The sequence below is a fragment of the Thamnophis elegans genome, chromosome 4 (assembly GCF_009769535.1).
Source record: "Thamnophis elegans isolate rThaEle1 chromosome 4, rThaEle1.pri, whole genome shotgun sequence".
Lineage (NCBI taxonomy): Eukaryota > Metazoa > Chordata > Lepidosauria > Squamata > Colubridae > Thamnophis > Thamnophis elegans.
The window spans coordinates 38,932,851-38,956,960 of NC_045544.1; the positions used below are offsets into that span (position 1 = coordinate 38,932,851).

Genomic DNA, 24,110 nt, shown 5'->3' on the forward strand with positions numbered 1-24,110 from the left:
TGTGTGCGGAAAAGTATAGTATTTGAGAGCACATTTTCATGCCTGAGCACCTGAATTTTTTTCACAGATGTTTCACAGAGCAATTGATTTATAGGATCCGAATTGGAATGGAGAAAAATGGTTTTGTGTCTCTGTGTGTGTGTGTGTGTGTGTGTGTGTGTGTTTGAGTGAGCAAGGGATCCAGTAAGGGAACTGCGCCTATTTAGGAAAGAAGGTAAATTATTGCAAACATGATCAATCGAAGATAAGTATGGGGACAGGTTGGGCAGTAGAGAGAAAGTGATAAAAGAGTGGGAGAGAGGAAGAAAAAAAGAGGGAAGAGAGACAGAAAGAGACAGAGAAGGACAGAGAAAGTGACAGAAGAGTGGGAAAGAAGGAGAGAGAAAGAGAGACAAAGAGAAAGAGGGTGAAAGAGACAGAAAGAGACAAAGAGGAGAGAGAAGGGAGAAGGAGAAAGTGACAGAAGAATGGAAAAGAGGGAGAGAGAAAGAGAAGAGAGACAAAGAGAAAGAGGATGAGAGAGACAGAGAGAGAAGAGAGGAAGAGGAAAGAGTAAGAGAGAACATCTCATTTCAACCCTGAGGTGCAAATATTCTCTTTGATTGGTAATTTTATTTGTCCATTTACTATCCAATACTCTCATTTCTCCTTAAATTCAACAAGAATTCCCTTCTTTTTATTGAATTTATCACAATACCATGAGAACAACTTTTTCAGCATAGCTTTACAGCTATTTAAAATATATAGAAATTTAGGTCACGTTTTCAGAACATTAGTCTACTATTTATAAGTCACTAAGTCAAAGAAACAGATTCAGAAAGTTGGCTTCCCTTTTTGTAATTGCCTATTGCCTGCTTAATTTTCTACCTACATTTTTCATAACTGATATTCACGTTGACCCAAAAAGCCCATCATAGAAAGAAACGCTCCCTATGCACTTTGTTGGGTTTCCATGGAATGAAGTTTGATCTTTTTCTCAACCATACAGTAGCATATTCTTTCTAAGGAGGATATAATCAAGATAGTCCATAATTGCCTATCAATCTAACAGTATGGCGATTGACAATCTCTTTATATTTCAACTCTAACTCTTTCAGTCTTAAAGGTTTGGTGAGGAGAAATCCAAAAATTCTTTTAAAGAGGAAAAAAATGCTTGCACAATTGCACCCATTGAGACATGTATATATACACAACACACAGAGAAACAAACTTAACAAAGTGCTAAGTCTGCCCACCAACTAACTAACTCTCTCTCTCTCTCTCTCTCTTAAAGAGAGGGAGAGAGAGAGAAAGAGAGAGAGAGAGAGAGAGAATCCCTCCTTCCTTCAGCCCAACACGCTTGCTGGTATCCCGGACGGATGAGAGGGACTGCAGAGGGTCTCCTCGAGTCTAGGGCAGCGAGTCATTCGATGGGAAAGTTGCCTCTTGGAAGGAATGACCCGGATTGGCTCTCGCTTCATCTCTCCTGCTTTGTCTCTCCTGCCTCTTTGCTTCTCCGTTCAGTCTTTGGGCAGCAGATCAAAAGCGGAAGCTCACGCTCTTCCTCACTCCCTCCCTCCCCTCCTCCTCCTCCCTCCCTTCCTCTCTCTCTCTCTCAAATGGCAAATCCAAGCAGCCGCTGCTGGGAGCCAGCCTGGTCCCATGCCTTCTCCCAACCCCCGCACCCCTTCTCTCAGCTACTTCCTGCTGTGATTGCTGTCTGCAGGCTGGCTCTCCCCTCGTGGAAAGGGTCTCACAAAAACCACTGGTCGGCAGTTGGAAACTGCTGCGCGGTATTTTGTTGCCACGTGCGCGGGCGCTCACCCGCGCACCTTAGAGAGAACAGTGCTTGTTGGTGCCATTTTTATAATTATTACAAGATATGGATTAATAAATGGATTTATGGGTAAGTTCAGAAATAGTTTCCAACTATGCAGTGAAAATTTCTTAATAAATTTCAATAAATGCATGATGATATTGTGATGATATTAGAGGCATTGAGGATGTGAAAGTATTTTTGTGTGTGGATGCTGTGATTTAGTTAGCTGAGACCCTAAGTTATTTGCAATAAATGTTATATAGACTGTATGATGCAATGGGAATATAGATGTGAAAACTGATACGTATTACACAGGTCAATTAGATTGAGTGATTGTTCTATGTTTCTATAAGTGTGATGACTTAATTCTAAAATTATATTAATCGTATTACACAGTTTGTGAGCAAAATTGGAAAAAAAATCCAAATTTCCTTGAAATAATGTATTATTTAATTGAAATAAAGAATTATGTCATCCTTGACATGTTAAAATGACATTAGTTCAAATTTACATGTTTGTGTGTGTATGTGTGTGTATATACATGTATACACACATACACACACAAACACATTTGACAAAACATATACAAAACAAAGCACCTGGTATGCCTAAATATGGGAGGGAGCATACTGCTTCCCTTTTGCCTTTGAGCCCCACTTCAGAAGCCTTCCAGGCAGAAAAACCATTTTTGTGTTGCATTTTTGCTGATAAATAAATGAAGGGAGACTAGTATAGATCTATTTCAAGCTATTTAGCTCTCATCAGCTAGCCATACGCTTACTGAGATGTGAACTTGGGCTGTTGTTACATCTTAGGCAATTATATTAACCTCTAAGCCACAAGCTCACCTCCCTTATCAGCTGAGCCAGGACAATGGTTAAGTGTTTTGTCAAAGCACCTGGTATACCCAAATATGGGGAAGCAGTATGCTCCCTCCCATATTTGGGCATACCAGGTGCTTTGACAAAACACACACACATACACACACAATTCCACATGCCTTCAGTATTTAGTCATGCCAGCCACATGACCACAGAGACCTCTTTGGACAGCGCTGGCTCTTTGGCTTTGAGATGGAGATGAGCACTGCCTCCTAGAGATGGGAATGACTAGCACATATGTGTGAGGGGAACCTTTACCTTTAATGTGATTTTTTTATTTCCCAGCCTGGTCTATACCCCTGGGATATTATAATGGTTTCCCATTCAGCTATGAACCAGACCTCTTCTAGTTAACTTTTTATATGACAATCAGGATGCTTTCATCTTCTGGGATTTTATGAAAAATATCTGATTCAGCTAAACCTGAATCTCACAGGTAATAGTAGTCATCAGAAAACTAAGCAAATCTGCTGAATCAAACATCCCTCTCACTTTCCATAAATAAGATTCTGAAGGTGAGAACCAGGATTCAGCTCTCATTTGTTTGTTCTTATGCATACTCTCTCTCTCTCTCTCTCTCTCTCTCTCTCTCTCTCTCTCTCTCTCTCTCTGTGTGTGTGTGTGTGTGTGCATTTGTGCTGATAAATAAAGGGAGACTAGTATAGATCTATTTCAAGCTATTTAGCTCTCATCAGCTAGCCATACCCTTACTGGGAATTGAACCTGGGCTGTATTACATATTAGGCAGTTATGTTAGCCACTAAGCCACAGGCTCTCCTCCAGGGAAATAGGTATGTATTGTGTCACAACCCCTGGTATCCCCAAATATGGGAGGGAGCATAATGCTTCCCTTTTCTGTCTATCGGCTCACTCTGGGAGCCATCCAGGGAGAAAGCAATTTTTATGTTGCCTTGTTATATTTGTGTTGCATTTGTGCTGATAAATAAATAAAGGGAAACTAGTATAGATCTATTTCAAGCTATTTAGCTCTCATCAGCTAGCCATACCCTTACTGGGTATCAAACCTGGGCTTAATGGCTAACATAACTGCTTAATATGTAATACAGCCCAGTAGTATTTTGTAACAAGGCAACATTTAAAAAATGGCTTTCTGCCTGGATGGCTCCCAGTGTAAGATTGACAGTATCTTGGTGACATTTTGACGAGGTCACACTCATCATCTTCAGGCTGGTGTCTTTGCATATGTATTTATATATTTATTTATTTATATTTATATATATATTTCTGTCCTTTGCAACATTAAGGAGAAACTCCTTCTATGGGAAGCAGCAGAAGAGGGGAGGCTACTTTGATACTGTTATTGCGGTTCTATCATTCTTTAGCTTTTTCTGTCAACTCACTGGAACCAAGTATGCTTAGTCTGTGAATGGTGATGGTGCTGAAACGGTTGTCATATCGTTTCATCTAAGGCTGTTATCCTTAGATCTTGGATCAGAAGTGTAAAGCAGTGATGCATTTAGCTCATATGAAGCCATTCCATAGTGCTGAAAATTACACTACATGGGTTTTGACAGTTGCTGAAATGGACTTCCACTTTACACAATGAGAACAACTACAATTAGTGTACCTTCTATGTTTGGCATTCCTGAGAAAAATAAGTTCTATACGTTTCCAAGAGCTTGAGATATTTTGAGAGACAATTATCTGAATGATCCATCTTTGTTCTTAAGCGATGGTATGTGTCTAATGAGTCTCTGTCTTTCTCTCTGTCCCCCCCCCCTCAATGTTTTATCAAGGTAGAAGAAAAGTCTTAGAAATAAACTGAGTTTTTCAATAGATTTTCAGATGGTTTCAGTAAGGCAAAATATAATTTATGAAATGTATCTCATTCCCAAAATCTCTTTCAGGACTCTACAAAATGTTCAGGTCCATACTGTAAATAAATCCTTTATTTGATTATTGTTAATTTTAACCCTTTTAATGCTGTCATGCTATTGTAAGCCATCCAGAGTTACTCTGGGTAATGAAACTAGCAGCATATAAAATAATTAGTAAATAAATAATAAATCATAATTTTGCAGTGCAATCACTTGCCTTGCAAACCTGGATCAATCTTGATTTCATATATCCAAGACTTGATTCACATCTCCTTTGCCATATACGCACATGTATGCGCTCACATTTTGATCTGTATTGGACTTGCAAACAAGCCACCCATTCTAGACATGGAAATCCTATTAATGGTAAATGATGAAGTTGTTAATGCTTCACTGCCTTCAGCTGCAGCGTCTCATTGAATGGGGATTTGTATCTTGCTAAAACTGCCCATGTGAATATTTTATCTAAATAGATTTCAGTGGACTGTTGCTCTAAAAGTGTACATTTTTAGTAAGACAAAAAAAGTGAATCATAGTGAAAATCTGCTTTTCTTTGCCTTCTTTGCCTCATCAAGCGATATGACAAGTTTCTAATGGTACTGAAGAAGGAGAAACTTTTTTTCAAAACACTCTTTTTTCCCTCTCTCTTTTCTTTCTCTTTTTTTCTTCAGCTATTCTAATCAAAGCACTGTTGTTGTTTAATCCTAGGTCTGTGTGCTGGAGAGACAGATATTTGATTTCCTTGGTTATCAGTGGGCACCAATCCTGGCAAATTTTATACACATTATTATAGTCATACTTGGCCTATTTGGAACCATCCAGTATAGACTTCGCTACATAACAGGCGTAAGTATCATTAACTTTGTATGCTTAAGAATGTACCTGCTATATGCAGTAAGAATTAAGAGATGTTAAGACAATCTGTATAGATTAGGAGGCATCTGTACATATAATCTTTGTGATCAAGACAGATTAACTATATCCAGAAAATACAGCAAATTGTTCAGAGATCACTGGAATTTTTTTTTAAAGTATGTTACCAGGATTTACATAATGTCATGTATAAGTACTGGGGTATTTCAATATCTGAAAAGTTAAGCTATTTATGCTTTGTGAGTGAAATAGGCGATTTCCATCTCTCTCCCTCCCTCCCTCTTTCTCCAATCTGACTCTTTCTTGTACTGTTTTTCTAAAAGAACTAAACATAAAATCCACAAAGAGCTATACAATCTTGCAGTTAGCTGCTCATAATAAATTTTGAAGGCCAGAATGGGTAAAGTGGCAGACAGAGGAAAAAATACTTAGATCCAGTCCTTAGCTCAGTGGAACACTTAAGACAACATGCATATAACTGTAAGCTTAAAACTATTCACGATAGTGGCAAATCTAATTCAGAGCTGAACTCAAATAGGAATCAGAGTTGTATTCAAAAAAGGATGAAGGTAAAAAGGAATGCAATAAAATGGTTTTAAAAAATAATACAAGATGTCTTGCCAACAGAAATGACATTTCCATAGATTACAGCGTCAGACTTTATTCTTTTATGGCTTGGCCTACTGGATTGGATGGCTTATTTAGCTTTTCAACATATGCTGAAAAATGTTATCCATAAGGATCAATAATAACAGCAGATTAAGTTCATCCGCTAGAATTTAGCAACTGCTATTTTGACTCTATCAGCAACTTTGATGATTCAGGGTTATTATGTGAATATAGACCTTCATAATAATGTAGCTGTAGTTATATACTTCCAATTTTTGAAATTGATAACTGCTACTTGAGTGCTCAGAAGGCAAGAGGACTTTATTTATTTATTAAAGTTATTACAGCTGCCCACTCCAGAAGATTCTGACTGTCTTACAAAATATGATACTAAATTAATTAAAAACATTGATAAAACAAAACAAGGGATCCTGGGCTAAAAACTGCCATTAAAAACAAAACAAAAATGGGGTAATGAAATGTCTACAAGAAACAACCAAGCTCAGAGAGCATCTCATTTCAACTCTAAGCTACAAATATTCTCCTTTATTGAAAACAAAGAATGGCAAAGTCCTTCCCAAACACATCAACTCTGAACCTGGGACTAAAAGCAGATTGTAAGAGCTTATTAGAATCACAAGAAAGAGGGCAGCATCCACATTTCTGGAGAAATGATGTCCCAGAGTGTGGAGGTTGCAACAGAGAAGGTGTTCTTTCCAAATCCTAAAAGATGGCAACGTGTAATAAAAGATAACTGGAATGCACCCATTCTGTCCAAACACACTGGATGAGCAAAAACAATGGGAGAAAGATGGTCCGCATATAACCAGTTCATGAAGGGTTTTAGAGGTAAGAACCAGCACCTTGAACTGTATCTGGAATCCAACTGACAGCCAATGCAGCTCTCACAGCAGTGGTGAAATATGGCTACAATGAAAAGTGACCATTACTTTTTGCACCACTGCATTTCTGAACCATCTGTAGTCAAAAACATAATCAATGTCCAATACATCTTTTGAGAATGGCTGATATGGTTTGGAATGTCATGGAAGACACTTTTTAAATATTATGTTTCTTGTGGATATTCCTTTATGCTTAGTCACTGTTGCTTCTAAGGAGCAGTTTGAAGTTTTGGTAGAAATAAAATTTCCATTTGGTTCTGGGTATGGTCTTACTAAACTCAGATAATTGCAATAGTTCCTTCCTCAGGATTCCCTATCACAGTGTTTTGATTTGAATATTGTCTTAAAAGCTATGTTTATAATAAAAATGATACAGTAGAATATCCTATCACACTAAGTATTTTTACAAGTCATTCCTTTAACTATACTGTGTAGTTTGTAGTATCCTAGAAGAATTTATGTAGCTTTACCACCATTGACATCTCTGCCAATACTATAGATTTTTCCCCACACACATCAATTTGACAAACAAGCCAGTGTCTACTCCTTTGCTTTATGTCTGCAAGACTCATGTCCTGTATGCTTCTTATACTTAGCATTCTCTTCATTGAAGTTTGTCTCTGAAGTGCTCTCCAACTCATTATTTCTTCATAGAATCATTCTGAATTATTGACATTATAAAACATAATTCACAGTTTTCCTCCAAATTATAGTAAAAGAGCTCCTAACATGCATGCAGATTCTTCTTTCCCTTCCTTCTGTTAGAATAGGTCACACAAAACAGGAATTCTCCGTCTGTTAGTTCTTGGCATGTTTATAAGCAATCTCCTTCTGTTCTAAATATATAGCCTTTTATACAGGATAAAGCACAGGTCAGTGAACTATCTGGATGATTCACAGATTACAAGCATTGTCACAGAAGGATAAAGAAGTAATTCTCAAGTCTATAAGAGCTTGTTTTTTTATATTTTGCCAAATATCCTGATAGGAAGATCCATGCAGCAAATCTACTCTCCTAATTTCATATAATGATTCTTGGATGTTCTGAGTCTCTCTGTTCACTGCTGGGAATAGTATAGATGCCAGCCTGATGCTCTTGTGGATTAAAATTAACATGTCAGAGGAATGATATAGCAACTTCCATTCTTGATATATACATGTTAATTAGGACAGATCTACATAGCTCGTTTGTGTATATATTTTGTGGATGATAAACAGCAACATGTTTGGCATGGAGTTGAAGCTGCTTAATGCAATGTCATTCTGTCTCCAGGTAAAAAGGAGCACTAGAAAAAGGAGCACAGAGCCAATTTTTTCTTCTTACATTGATTTACAAATTACTTATGCTTCATATCTGTCTCAGGCACATTTTTCTGGTAAAGCAATTTGGAAACATTGTTCTACTAGAACAGCCATTCTGCTAAAGAACATGAACTATTTTCTTCCTAATTCTGCAATATATGATCATTTGATTGCAAATTTGCCCTTCCAGTAGAATAGGATATTCATACTCCCATTATCACCCTATTTCTATTTCCACAGACAGAAAAGAAGGAGATCTGTGAGAATTTTTGTAAATACAAGGAGTATTCATATAATATTGAATATAGTCATGTACTTTGAAATGCTCAAATTATTTTATAAATTCTTGACTCTACAATAGTTACTTTGAGAGAAGAATAATTTATTTGCAGGCTGGTCCTACAGATTCTAATTTTAAAAAACAACAACAGTAAAGCAACAATCCTATATCTTTCATATTTATTCAAGGTCGAGAAATGGAAACATGTTTTGGTTTGAATGGTTATAAAGACTCAACAAATTCCCCTTTCCCAAACTATGTTAGAACCAGAATAGATTTGCAAAAAAAAAATCAGAAAATATACAAGCACTATATACAAAAAGCATCTTTTGAAGTATGTACAAAATGAATATGTTTGAAGACATGTACATGATAGGAATAATAAAGAAAACTAATATTTATGAAACATGTACAGATTAGAAAGTTCTCTCAATGACTAATATGTTATTAATTTCCAATCAGGTTTTCTTATTTTATTTTTTTGCAAGGTATTATCATAAAGTACAGAAATGAATGAAATGAATGTACAACTTGGTTGGGAAATGCAAAAATGAATGAAAGGGAAAGAATTGCCCATTCTCCTATGTCAGTGGAGACAGCAGCCAGACTGGGTTTGCTCTGTCCAGTAACCAATTGGAGTGGGTCTATAATCTGTGATGTCGTCATGCACTGGTGGCTCTTCCCAGTTCTAGACTCAGTCCAACCTGAACAGTTGTGATATTGATCTCTCCTTACTAAATTTAGGGTTTTTTCAAGAAAGGTACTTTTAATAGCTTTTCCCCCAAAAAATTACCTTTTAAACTTTTTTTCTCCTGCTCTCCATACCATCAGATTGAGCGGGAGATTTGAAAATTGGCCTCTGGGCCTCTTGCCTGGCTTCTAACTCCCCATGGATCCACAGACTCACGCGCCCACGAGTTCGTTCCGGAGTCGCATTTCGAGCCGCACTGACTACCAAGCTCACGAGCTGCGGCTCAGAGGCTGCCCGGGGAGACCGCTTTGCCTCCTTTTGGCTCTTCTCAGCTGCAGCTGAAGAATCTGACCTCAAAGGGTGCCGTTGAAGCCACGAAAAGCCACGGTAGCCATTTTGATGCTTCTAATGGCTTGTTTGAAGCGAGGAGAGTAGCGGATGCCATTTTGTGGCCATCAGCCTCACCGGAGCTCAGCAGAACTACAGAGAGGCTTCCTTCGGCTACCTTCATCTCGACTGTGGTGAGATTGTTCCATTTTATTACTGGAACTTTGTTCTTAGTGGCCCCTTCCATTTACCTCATGGCTTCATCTGGGGATTCCAATGCCCTTTCTGGCCCTATTCCTCAAAGAGACCTAGAGGAGGCAGGGCCTTCGGGGGTCAGAACCAGCCATAAAAGGATGGCTAAGGATAATGGAGATAAGGGCAAAGCTGCCAAAATTTCAAAAGCTTCTCTGAGGGCTGAGGAAAGGAGACAGAGGGCCCTAGACAAAGAATTTGAAAGGGCCCAAAGGCAGGCTGCTCAAGGGGCCAGATCTATCTCTCCTCCCACAATTGTTGCACCAGATCCTCCAGAGCTGCCTCCTATTGATGCTTGCCCCTCTGGGTGAGATGTCTTCTGATTCTTCCTTTTCTCTGCAGCCTGATATGAGAGGGAATTTTTTTGATGCACCTCTCAACAGGGATGGCTCATTCGAACAGGGCATTTCAGGTCTTCTTCATTCCCTCCAAGACACAGGCCCACAGGCTTCAGCTGCAGTCCCTCCTGACATGGCCTCAATCATCTTTGAGGCAATTAAACAAGGCATTGCTGTGGGCCTTCAACAGAGGCTTTCTTTTAGGTCATCTAGCATGCGCAGACACAAGTCCTCCAAGGGGTCAAAACATCCTCCTCCTTCCACCTCAGCAAGTCAGGCTTCAATTTTTTGGGAACAGGATACCCTCAGAGACTTGGTTCTATTGGATGACGAGGGCATCACCCCAGATGTTCCGGCATTTGCTGTTTGCTTAAACCAACCACTTTAAATCACTTCTGTTTAAAGCCAAAAAGACAGCTAACCTGATTTCTTCCTCTCAGGCTCCGACTCCTGACACAACATCTGCAGAACATCCCAATGCCCTATTCTCCACCAACGGTGAAGAAAGAGGTCATTCCAGCTCCAAAACTTTTCATGAATGTGGTGCAGTGGCAGTGGGCATCTCCAGGAGCAGATCCTCTTCCCACCAACTTGGACAAGTGCCTCTACGACATCGCTCCTGATCTCTCCAAGTTCCTAGAGACACCTCCAGTTGATGCTACAGTTGCAGCCTTGTCGTCGCCTATGGTAGTTTCTGGAGTTCCTGAAGAGGTCCTCAAGGCCAAGGAGAAAAGGTCAGAACAGATATTAGTTAAGGGCTATCAGGCAGGTGCCTGGGCTGTGCGGACTTCTACAGCCACCTCCTTTTTCTCCAGGGTGGTCCTAGTGTGGATCCAGCAGCTCCAGGAAAGAATTGCTACCACAGATACCAGATACCATCAGGATCTTAATAAAATCAGGGCTGCTATCGAATACACTGAGGATGCTTCTCTGAACGCAGCCCACTTTGTATCCAAGGCAATATCATGGCCAGGAGGCTGCTATGGCTTAAACCATGGCAAGCTGATGTCCGCACCAAATGCACCTTGCAGCCTCCCCATTTGCGGGCTCTCACCTTTTCAGAGCCCCCTTGGATCCATGAATCCAAGGATAAGCGTAAGGTCCTCTCCTCCATATATAAAAAGCAGGACAACCGCCCTACCCCTTTTTATAGGAGGTGCCCTTTCGAGGGGCGGATGGGGATTCTCTTTCCCCTGTCCGCAGCGACAGTCTTTGCCTCCCAGACAGGGACCCCAAAATCAGGACAGGTCCAATAGAAATGCCCAGACCCCCTCCCTCCAAGAAGTCCTATCGAGATGGGGGAAATCATCAATTCCAGAGGAGAAAGTGACTACCTGGACTCTCTCCCAATCGGGGGTCATCTAACGTTCTTTGTTCACCGGTGGGAGGAGACCACATCAGACAATTAGGTCATCAAAACTGTCAAATTTGGTCTCCTTCCTGAGTTCCTCTCCACCCCTAAGGAGCACTTCGATCAATGCCCGATTTCCCAGTTCCCTCACAAACAAGCTCTGATGGAACAGGCCATTCAGCATCTACTGGCTATTCGGGCCATCCAACCGGTTCCTTCGAACCAGAGCGGACTGGGATATTACTCCTGCCTGCTTGTGGTACCAAGGGCTTCTGAGGGTTGGAGAGCGATCCTAGACCTAAAATCATTGAACTGCCACATTGTCTATGGCAGTTCAAAATGCACTCCCTCCACAGCACTCTGGAATGGGTCAGGAAGGGCAATTTCCTCACCTTGATAGACTTGACCAAAGCTTATCTTCACATTCCCATATTCACAGACCACCAAAAATATCTCCAGTTCTCCTATGGAGGGAGACATTCTAAATACCAAGGCCTCCCGTTCAGCCTCTCCTCTGCTCCAAGGGTCTTTATGAAAGTGTTGGCTGCCTTAACAGCCCACATCTGATCGTCTCCCATCAGGATTCTCTACTACCTGGACAACATCCTGCTGTTTTCCAGGTCAGCACACCAGGAAGAGAGGGACCTTGCCCAGACCATTCAAGTGCTGAGGGACCACTGGTTGGGGGTGAATCTGAAAAAGAGTCACCTTGTTCCCGAAACATGCATCCTGCACCTAGAAGCTGTCATAGACTCTGTGGCAGGAAGAGTATTTCTGTCTCCAGACCGGATTCTTGCCCTGAGGGAAATAGTCAGGACAGTATGTCACTGTCACGCAGTATCGCTCTTCCTGATATCACAGCTGCTAGGAAAAATGATATCCTGTTTCAGGATAGTTCCGTGGGTCAGGTTCCACAGTAAGCCACTACAGTGGCTCATGCTTCCCCACCAGAAGACCAACTGCAGCTGCTCCCAGCACTAGGTCCTCCTTCCCAGGGAGGTCTTACAGTCTCTAAGGTGGTGGGACTCCCCTGCCATCCTGAGGGGAACACTTTCAGGGACCCTGTCCATCTCACCCTTACGACAGACACCAGCCTGATGGGGTGGGGAGCTCACATGCAGAACTTATTGGCACAAGGCCAGTGGTCACTAGCAGAAAGCCAAAACAGCATAAATTGGCTCGAACTGCGGGCAGCCTGCCTCGCCTTGATACAGTTGATACAGGACAACCATATTCTAGCCCTAACCGACAACATCACTACCAAGGAACACATCAACAGGCAGGGAGAGACCCGGTCCTAGCCTCTAATGCAGGAAGCCAACATGCTTTGCCAGTGGGAGGAAACCCATCTAGCATCCCTCAGGACGGAACATATATCGGGCATCTCCAACATCCAAGTGGACTTGCTAAGCCAAGCCACAATAGATCAGGCAGAGTGGAGTGTCCATCCAGACTTCTTCCATCTACTCACGCTCTGGTTCGGTCTGCCAGTTCTCGACCTGTTTGCAACAGCAGACAACAATCAAGTCCCCAGATACTATTCAAGGTTCACGGACCCATATGCAGAAGGGGTAAATGACCTCAGGTGCCAGTGGCCCAGGGGCCTCCTGTACGCATTCCCACCCCTTCCACTCATCCAACGGTTGGTACGCAAGATGCTGGAACAGGAGGCAGAATTCTTACTTCTGGCACCCCATTGGCTGCATTGCCCCTGGTTCGCTGAACTTGTGACCCTATCGATCTCCCCACTGTGGGTTAATCTAACACCCAGACACCCAGTTCTTGCATGGTGATTGAGCATGGCCTTGACCGCTGACATCTCTCCCTCAACGTCATCGCAACCATACAGGAATCCCAGAGAGATGCAACAAAGCATATGTACGACACCACATGGCGGGCATTTTAATGCTGGTGTTCCACCCTATCTATCAACCCACTCAGGGCCTCCATCCCCCAAGTACTGGAGTTCCTACAGAGGAGGCTGGATCAGGGTCTTATACCAAATACATTTCAACGACAGGTGGCGGCCTTGTCTTCAGTTCTCGACTGTTCTTCTACAGAACACCTTTCAGCTCACCCACTGGTATGGAGATTCCTCTGGAGTGCCTCTAACCTATGACCTCCTGTCATTCACAGGTACCCAACCTGGGACTTGCCTAAGGTTCTAGTGTAGCGGTTCTCAACCTGTGGGTCAAGATCCCTTTGGGGTCAAACGACCCTTTCATAGAGGTCGCCTAAGAGTCTTGAGTGTGGCTCTTCCACAACCCGTGTGTCCCGACCCCGCGCTGATGCCAGCTGGGAATCTGGCAGGCGGTGGCAATGGAGCCATGGCGCTCAACCTGCAGAGGCGGCAGCTGTGGCGCTGCTGGGCACGCTTCTCTCTGCTACACCTGCTGCTCCTCTGCTAGGCCTCCCATCCATCCCCCGTCGCTGCTACCCGCTACCCGCTGCCTGCAAGAAACTTCTGCAGAAGTGGTGCACCTGCCCCGTTTCCCTTCACCCACCACCCGCCTACCTCCTCAGCCAGGCCGGCGGGCAACAAGAGTGGCGGGAGCAACCAGGCCAAGGCAGCGGTGGCGAAGCGGCTCCCGCACGCACTGATTGTGGGCATCAAGAAGGGAGGCACCTGTGCTGTGCTGGAGTTCATCTGCGGCCCCCGGGCATGCGCGCCCTTGGCATCAAGCCCCACTTTTTCAACCGGCACTACGAGCAGGGCCTGGAGTGGTACAGATGAGGCAGGGAGAGCCATCCAGCAGCCACTGCCCGTCGCACTGGGTTGCCTGGCTGCAGCGCTCTGCTTTCCATTGGGGCCGGAGCGTTGGAACCTCGCAGCACTGCTCCACGTCTCGGGCTCCCCTGCAACCCGCCAGCTCACTCGGTGGCCTGTCCTGTGCTCCCCGCATGCTTTCCCAGGTGCCCCGCTGACCCTTCACCTCCTCCTTGCCCAGTCTGAGGCGGTGGTGGTGGGAAGCAGTGCTCCTGCTCCCCGTCCATCACCCGTTTCCTGGCCAAGACTTCCTTTCAGGTGACCACCTCCTCCTCCTTCTCTCGCAACCAGCTGTGGTGGGGCTGGGAGAGTGTGCACACATGGGGAGACCACCCACAAGCAAGCACCAAAGCGCAGCAAAGGTGTGCATGGGGAGGCTGGCTGCTCGCTTAACGAGGGTCTTAACAGGGCACAAAAGTATGTGGCTTCTCTCCTGCACTAAGGCTCCAGTCATGACCGTGCTGTGTCCTCCATGTCTTTGGCACAAGCTCAAACCTGAAGTGGTAGGAAGCGAAGGCTGCCTAATGGGTGAATGTGGTGCAAAGGGAGGTACAGGGATGCTTCACTCCTGCACTAAGGCTCTGGCGACCCTACTCCTTCTCCCTCTCCTTCTCCTCACGTGTGAGAGAGAGGGATGACACAGCAAGGCCAGGGGATTGTGAGAGGGGGAGGTGGGTCACCTGAAGGGAGGCCTCCACCGTGGCTAGTGATTGTTCTTCAACAGACGGAGGGAGAGAGAGAGGAGAAAGAGAGAGAAAGGGAGAGATGGGGAGAGGGAGGGAGTGATAGGGAGGGAGAGAGGGAAAAAGAGATGGGGAGAGGGAGGGAGAGAAATGAGAGAGGGGAGGAAGGGAGATAGGGAAGAAGAGAGAAATGGAGGGAGGGAGAGAGAAAGATGAGAGTAAGGGAGAGAGAGAGATGGAAGAGGGAGAAAGAAAAAGAGATGGGAGAGGGAGAATGAGAGAGATGGAGGAGACGGAGAGACAGATAAAGAGATTAGAGAGGGAGGGAGAGGGAGATAGAGAGGGAGAAAGAGAAATGGGAGAGGGTGAAAAAGAGAAGGGAAGAGGGAGAAATGTATGTATATGTGTTTGTATTTCCCATAGAAAAATAAACAGCCACAAAACCTGGGAAGCCGTGGCTAGGGGGGAGTCAAGTGACTCAGTGGGAGTGAGTAACATCAAGTTGACCATGCCCACTCAGGTTTTGTGGCTCCCGGTGTTTTGTTTTCTCTGGGAAATGGGCCCAAGTAGCTGTTTGAGTGTTTAAGATTGCAGACCCCTGGCCTAAGACTATCGGAAAACACATAATTTCTATGGTCTTAGGAACCAAGACACTGGTTCCTATGGTTGGGGGTCACCACAACATGAGGAACTGTATTAAAGGGTCGCGACATTGGGAAGGTTGAGAACCACTGTTCTAGGAGCTCTCACCTCATAGCCATTTGAACCTTTACGATTCACATCTTTGAAATTATTGTCTTTAAAAACTTTATTTCTGGTAGCCATAACATCAGCTAGGCATGTTTCAGACCTTGCAGCCCTGTCAGTGAGAGACGATGTATGCATATTTCACCCTGACAGGGTTGTGCTATGCCTTGACCCTGCCTACATACCAAAAATCAACAGCAGTTTTCACAGGGCCCAAGAATTGACATTACTGGACTTTTGCCCAGCTCTTCAACACCAGCTGGAGCGCAAATGGCACACCCTTGATGTCCGCAGGGCTCTTAGAATTTATATCAACCACACTGCCTCACTTTGATGTTCTGAATACCTTTTCGTCTTGTTCCACCAGACATCTTTGGGGACCAAGGCCTTACCATCAAGCCTGGGGCGATGAATTAGAGCCTGCATTAAACTAATCTATGAACTTGAGTCATTACAGATTCCACAGAAGATTACGTCTCACTCCACCAGGAGTGCGGCAACCACGGTGGCATGGTCTACTCAGGCATCCATCGAACATGTTTGCTGGGCAGCCACATGGACATCACCTATAGCCTTCATGCGCCACTACAAATTAGACAAATATGCTTCGGCCAATGCAGCCTTTGGTCGCAGGATGCTGCAACAAGTACATGTGCCTTAACAGACTTTTACCGTCATTTCCCTTCCCTAGTGGACAGCCCTTCCTTTGGTATGTCCCAGTCTGGCTGCTGTCTCCACTGACATAGGAGAATGAGCATTGGTCCTTACCTGCTACGCTCATTCTCTCTGAAGTAGAGACAGAAGCCAGCCCCACCCTGTTTTTGTCTTAGTCGAATCGAGAGCTTTTTGTACATAGGGAGAGAGTGCTTTTCTGCAGTGCTATTTGTTTTCTCAATTCTCACATGAGTCTACAGTCTGCTTTGTCTAGAACTGGGAGGAGCCACCAATGTATGATGACATCACAGATTGTAGACGTAGTCCAATTGGTTACTTGACAGATCAAAAACATGCTGGCTGCTGTCTCCACTTCAGAGAGAATGAGTGTATCAGGTAAGGACCAACACCCATTCTTATGCAAGGTCACATGAGCAGCATTTCTTGACTATTTCTGAAAATGTCTTCCTTGCTGCATCAAAATCATCTCCTTTTCAAACAGCAGCAAGTTTGGATTCATAAAATCAGAGTCTTTTTGTTAGATAAGTCTAAAAGTTACATTAACTGCAGGTAATGGTTAAATATCTTTTTCTCAAACCTCTCTTAGAAGGAAAAATAAGCAAATGAATGTTGCACTTTCATCTGGAGATTAGCAGTTAAATTAGTCCATCTTCCTACTTATAAAATCTAAGATACTGCTTTAATTACTGCTATGCAAATCACTGCTTGAATTTCAGGAGCTAATATGGATTTGTAGGTAAAGACTGTAAATTATCATAATTGGCTTTAAACTGCAATCTTAAACTCAAATGCTTGGAAGTAAACTTTATTGACTTTAGTGAGACTTCCTAGTAAACCTTTTAGAGATGAGCTCTTTCCCCTCCTCTTTGTATTTTAGATATTTCTTTCTTGGATTATTTGCAATGTATATATTCCATCTTTTTTTCCACAAAATCAGATTTTTATTTATTCAAATATAAATTTATGTTTTGTTTCATCTTTATGGAGCAGGTAACTGTTAAAAATTCATTCATCTTTGAAGAGTAGCTGATATTTTCAGCTATACTTCTTCATTATGTTAGCATGGTTTATTATATTCCTGTGGTCCCTAAGCCAGGAGATGGAAGAAAGGCCACAACCCCCATAAAATGTAATACTTTTTATTTCATTGTTATTTTAGGGGGGAATCATTTTATTCTTCTGATGGCTAATGGATTCATACATCCTATTCTTTGTTATGACATATTTATATTTCTCTAAGGTAATTCCTTTCTATGATAAGCAATATTATGCAGAACACATAAAAATGAGTAAGGAATAACGCATCAAAGAAAATAAAAGCATGAAGCAAGATAATATCTAAATTTAATTTACGGCAACACCATTTTTCTATAGTTCTCAATAACTTTCTGTTCTTGCAAATATCCTTCTAGCACATCCATATATAGTTCTAAACATATTTATATATGAACCAAATAGAGCCTCTAAGGAAAATGACTACTTACTAACTACTTATCTTCCAGCAGGAAGGAAAAAATAAGATTTATTCATAAATTTATCTACAAATGTCTTTCCTGGTTGTTGGGGTTTTTTTGTTATTTGAATAGGTAGTTAGCTATTAATATCAGCTTTAACTCTCCTAACAAAAACTTCTGTAGTTTATCTTGACATAGGTGCCTATAACGTGCTTTGTTGAAAGAAAAATAGAACTGGATGTAAAAATAGACGAGTTAGAAGGAGGATACCTGGGATAACTTGGTTTAAACTACATTCAAAACTGTATAATAAAACATACCACCTGGCTGCTTCCTTCATGCCTTGAAGTCATGAAAAATACCAGTGCAAGCTTATCCTTATCCTTATCCTGGGGCCCCATGGGCCAGATCTAAGCATCTTGAGTTTGACACCCCTGAGTTACAACTAAGAAAAGCTCCAGTCAGAAAACTTGTAGACAATCTGTATAAGCTATGCCAAGTGGGGTTTGCACTTCTTTGACAATTTTCAACTGGGAAAAAAAAGGAATTGGAATCAATGCAAAAATGATTGTTGAGAGATAAAATACAATTGAGATTGTATATTTGAAGGGAAAACATCTTCATAACTGCATAATTAGATATATGGTTTTTTTTTAATGAAAAACATTGCTGATTGATGCAGAAATAAAATGGATTGACATATGACATAAATTTATACAGTAATTAGAGCTTATTGTTTGGATAAAGAATTTGCCCTCATTCTTTTTTCACAATCTGTACAGACAATCCGCATGCAGATCTATTGTGATATTTTCTGTGAATGCTTCTTTTCTCCTTAACATGATTCATATCCTTTCTTTTGGAGAAGTAAGTTGTCTCTTTTTAATTTAAAAATCATTCTTTAAGACATGTGCACTGTGGTCACAATACCTTTGCAGCTGCATTGCTTTGTACTAGCTGACTTCCTTTAACTTTGGGTTTATTGCGTCTTCCCTTTCTTGAACATGTGCATGGGGTTCTCTGTAAATCTCGCCATTTTGATCCTTCTCTATCTTACTGTTTCAGCAAGTTGTTCAGCTTTTGAGTGGTCTGCAGGGAAAACAGCAAATTACTTTTTCACACCATGCTTGTTGTCATGTGTGCTATTCCCTGGAAAGAAACATTTTACAGCTGACATTGAAAAGCAAGATAAAAAACATGCATAGTGTGAAACACAGCAGTTAGAGTGCCCCCAAATTCCAATTTCTCACAATTTTCATAGTTTAGTTGTAAATTGTGCGATTTATCTAGAGACTTGTTTTATGGTTTATTGTCTATGCATAGGCACAGTGATAAGGCCACACAGATTCCTGTCAGAGGAACCATACTGCAAATAATATATATCAAATATAAAGTAATAAGAATCTCAGTGCTCTAACATCTGAAGTTCAGTTAGGTTTGGAGATATTACATTATAAATGACTGCCAATATGGCACTTTATCCATGTGGCACTGACAAAAGAATTATTTTTTTTCCCAAATAGCATGATTTTCTTTGCAACTTGTACCATAATAAATATCATGCCACACGTAAGAGGCAGTGCTACTAACTTTGGTTTTCTCTCTCTGTATGTGTAATCCTTGTTTAATCACAACAGTTGGGATTGGTAATTTAGTTGCTAAATGAAACAGCAACTGTACTTACTATTTCTGCTCTCCTTTGACTTACACACTTGTGAAGATCATAAATGAAAGGACAAGTTGTAAAATTATTTTTCTTCACTGCTATAACTATAAACAGTTGCTGTACGAAAGAGTCATTGCACGAGGATTACCTGTAATTAAGAAATTCGCTGTGGTAAAAAGTCAACAAATTGAGGACCTGTATACTGCACGAAACAGAAAGCGGGCTGTGAAAATATCTACAGACCCCTCACATGCTGGACGTAAACTGTTTCAACTCCTCTTTTCAGGGCACCGCTATAGGCCATTGCATGCCAAAACAACTAGACACAAAGATTTCCCCCCCTTCCGAACAGTCTATTAAACACCTAACTCCAACAGCACTGTCTTTTTTAAATATATATATATATATTTATTTTCAAAACAACATACAAATCCTCCTTCTTTACATACTGTAGAAAGTGTATCAGTTGGTTACAAAAGGCTTTTGTGCATCTCTTCCAGAGTCACCAAATATAATTCATATTAACTCTAGTATCTTAACTCAGATGTTTAATATATTACCATCATCATACCTCCACTTTTATTTGACTATGATTGTTTAAACGTCCTTCATCATAAAATATACCAAGATTTAATACATAACCACATACTGGCATTTCATTTACTTATTTATAAAATTCTCCATTAACACTAAATCCTCATACCCTATTCTAGCTAGACATCCATAATATTTAATAACAAAATTTTCTAATCCTCCTTTCCAAATCCCTGTTTACAATTTGCATTCAGTTCCCTTATATTATACCCATACATATATATAAATTATTATCATTATCCTTTCTTTATTTGACTATATCCTATATCATAACATTTTCGCCCAATAATCAAAACTTAACTGTGTCTAATTTAGTTCTTTTTTGTTGTTGTTGTTGTTGCTGTTATTATTATTATTATTATTATTATTATTATTATTATTAACCTTTATATATATAGTCCAAAAGGATTTCTAGCCTTCCCTTCACGGGTATCATTCAATATTCATATCCAATTATTGCTTATCATAACACTACACATTGTATACATTACTATCATTATCAATTTTTAATTTAACTATACCTATTGTCACTAAATTTAACTAGGTTTAGCTAGTTTTAAATTATACTCTTCCATCTATCAACCTGTATCTTTCCAATAACAAAACATTCTAATATCTTCTGCCATTTGTGGAACCAATCCTCCAAACATCCTCTTAATCAAATCTGTATGGACTCCTCTTAGCAACTCCTTGCTTGTAAGATATCTCATGTAGTCTTGGTGCCCTCTTTCTGTTTCCTTATTCAGCTTGCCTTTGAATATCAGCAGTGTTATCAAATATTTTGCAAATAGGATTTCATAATCCATAGATTCTTTAATGTTTTCTTCTTCTTCTATGTCTTGCCCTTTGAAATAAATTTCCTCTCTATTTAATTCCTCTTTCAATATTCCATTTTTTCTTTTTTCTTTTTTCAGACAGCACTATCTTATGCCTAAATATATTTACCCATGTAGTAGGGCTGTATTGCTATTATTATTCTTATCTTTCTCATCTTCTCATCATTCCTACTACCATCTATTGGTATCTTATGATTTATTACTTGTACCTTATGATTTATGATCTGTAACATCACTTTGTTGTTTGTGTAGTATGGACACTGAGAGACAATTCCTTGTGTGTCCAATCACACTTGGCCAATAAAGAATATTCCAAGTCTAATATTCCAATTATGTGTTTTCATTTCTATTGCAATGTATAATTTTGTCTGAACATAGAGTAAATCATTTAATACTTCTTTATATGTTATTCAATACATAAGGTGTTATGAATAAGCTACAGAGATTACAAGACTAGAACACCTTTGCTGGAGAAGATATATTTAAATCAATTTTATCTTGCCAACCATTATTTAAGAAATTAAATTAAATAATTATTATTTAAGAAAATAATGTAATATTTATTCTTATAATTGGAATATTCATTTCTTTAAATAAATATTTTAAACTGTATCTTTACAAACCATTAGAGAAATTACACTTACATTCAAGAAAATTTGTGAGAAATCATTCAGATTTTCATAATATCGTGATGTGATACCGATGAGAAGGAAAGCATGAAATTATTGAATCTCAAATGTGAACTTATTTCTGGATGTGTACTAATTAACTGTTGCATGTTCCATCTACTACTAGGAAATGAGCAGATGAGGATGAAATTTATTTTATAACCAAATTTGAAATTCAGAATGTACCATCATTATTCTGACACATTAAGACTATTGGCAAATCTTAACATTTTCATGTAGTTTATAGACAGCAGAGTTCTGATGAGGCAGCCTATTCATTCCAACAAGTCATAGTAAATAAACTGCTAGTCTTCTTGATTTCTGAACAGATTATGTTTTGCCATAATTCTTCAATTTTACAGACGAAAAGCAATTCAGCCATTGAAATGACCTTTAGAAGTGTACCAAAAACAACTGTCCTTGTAATGAGATTAAGTCAGATGGTGAAGCAAGGTGATATCAATATATTAGTCTGGTATTTCATTTTAAATGCTTATGAAAACTTAGGTGCAGTTAGGAAGACATAAATGTCCTCAGAGAGGAAGGGGGATTGTGCAAATGATGGAAGTAATTAGTTTGTGTATGAGTTACCATTGTGTTTTTTAATGGATGCCTTGCGATGAGTATGTGTATGTGAGTGGGAGAGAGAGAGACAGAGAGCGAGGGAGAGAAAGAGGTATCAAAGATTTTTAAAAATACCATTTTCAGTGCAAAACTAAAGATACATAAGATGAGAAGAGACTGACTATTCCTTAGTAGAAACTATATGGGATAATAAATTTGTATATAATTGTATTGTATCTGCCTGCAGGAGTAGAACTAGAATTGGATCTAACCTTCCTACCCTTCATTCTTTTTTTTTTCTGTGTAAATGTGTTTTTTTATTTTCCATTTTCATTTTCGTACAGTCACATATATACTGTGCATAACCGGGGTCATATAACATTAAACAATAAACACAGCCATTCCTCTTGTCAACAATACCCCCCAAAATAGAAACCCAATGTACCTCTTCGACCCTCCATACACCCTTTCTTTCGTCCCCCCTCCAACTTTCCATCTTCCCTCCCTACCCTTCATTCTTGATACACTCCAGAATATGTAATGACAACAAACTGCTCCTCAAAATATTGTCACGGTCCACCTCTTTCTTCACACTCCCCCTTTCCCCAGCTATGCCAATCTATTTCAATCCATGTCTTGCTTGGGTAAGCAAGCAAGTTAGCCACCATCTCACCCTCAGATGAATCCATCTGTTAGCTCAGGAACAAGTTCCTTCTTTCTTTCTTTCTTTCTTTCTTTCTTTCTTTCTTTCTTTCTTTCTTTCTTTCTTTCTTTCTTTCTTTCTTTCTTTGTATCCTTAAAAATACTCTTCAGCATCCACATGAAATCTAACAATGATTTTACTGGTATTGTTCAATTCATTTTTTTAATGAAATGAGATTTTGGAGGCTTTTAAAAAGCAATATAGATGCCTTAAGCTTAAGAAGCTTAATATGGTCATTTAGTTCTTATCTGAACTTCACTAAAACTGTAGCAGAAGAAACCAGCAATTTGCTGCTGAATTTTGATAGTATTTCTGATCTTGTAGGAACCAGAGGCCAGGCAGGCACTGCTACAGAGAAGACATACTTGCAGGGTCCTGAAAGGGCTTTATAGATAACAATTAGCACCATGAATCACACTGAGAAGTAAACTGGCAACTAGCGCTATTCACAAAACAGAGGTGGTACAACATGGGCACACCTATCTAACCAGTGACTGCGGTGAGGTTTATGGCTGGTGAGGCAAGCGGGCAAAAGCCGCCCTATGTCGGACACAGCAGCAGGGTGTTTGGACGTCTTGGTGCTGTGTCCGCCGTAGAGGCGGGACACCTCTATGTCGGACATAGTGGCAGGGCAGTTTTTGCCTCTAGTGCTGGCGCCATCCAAATGCCCTGCCGCAGTGTCCAGCATAGAGGCATCCCACTATGTCCAAAAGCCCTGCTGCTATGTCCAAAAGCCCTGCAACTAGGTCCAAAAGCCCTGCTGCAATGTCTGACATAAAAAAAGTGCCAGCCCGCACACCAGCAGAGGCGGGTAAAACACACATACACACACACACACAAATTACTTACAATAATACAATTACTTACAAATTACAATAATTTTGAATTCCTCCCCCTCCCTCCGACCCACATAGCTTTTGCATCTGTTTCACAAAGGATTTCAACTCTTGCTCTTTTCTGCCATGAGGAAAATATAAAAATGTAAAATGAAAAAGGCAAGAGCTGCTGAGGTCAGGATAGGTTAGCTGCTGCCAGAGTGTCCAATGGATGACTGCTGCTTAACTGTTTAAAAAAGCCTCTAAAGAAAAGTGTCCTCTACAGGAGGAGGTGAGAGAACCACGTGCCTCATCTACATAAGGAATTTTTCGGCTTTTAACCCTTCCTTAACTCTGCTCGAGTGATCATAAAGATAGACTAAATGAGGCACGTGGTTCTCCCGCCTCCTCCTGTAGAGGGCACTTTTTAGAGGCTTTTTTAAACAGTTAAGCACTAAGCAGAGTCATTGTCAGCCTCTGCTTCGCTGCTGCTTTG

At 40.8% G+C, this 24,110-nt stretch overlaps 1 protein-coding gene across 1 annotated transcript in view; it reads left to right on the forward strand.

Annotated features, from left to right (window-relative positions):
* The window catches only part of NKAIN2 (sodium/potassium transporting ATPase interacting 2), a 375,982-nt gene that overhangs the window by 74,750 nt on the left and 277,122 nt on the right, over nt 1–24,110 (forward strand). The window contains exon 2 of the mRNA XM_032215327.1: nt 5,226–5,363. Within this exon, the coding sequence (XP_032071218.1) occupies nt 5,226–5,363 (138 nt within the window). The remainder of the gene's footprint in view (nt 1–5,225; nt 5,364–24,110) is intronic.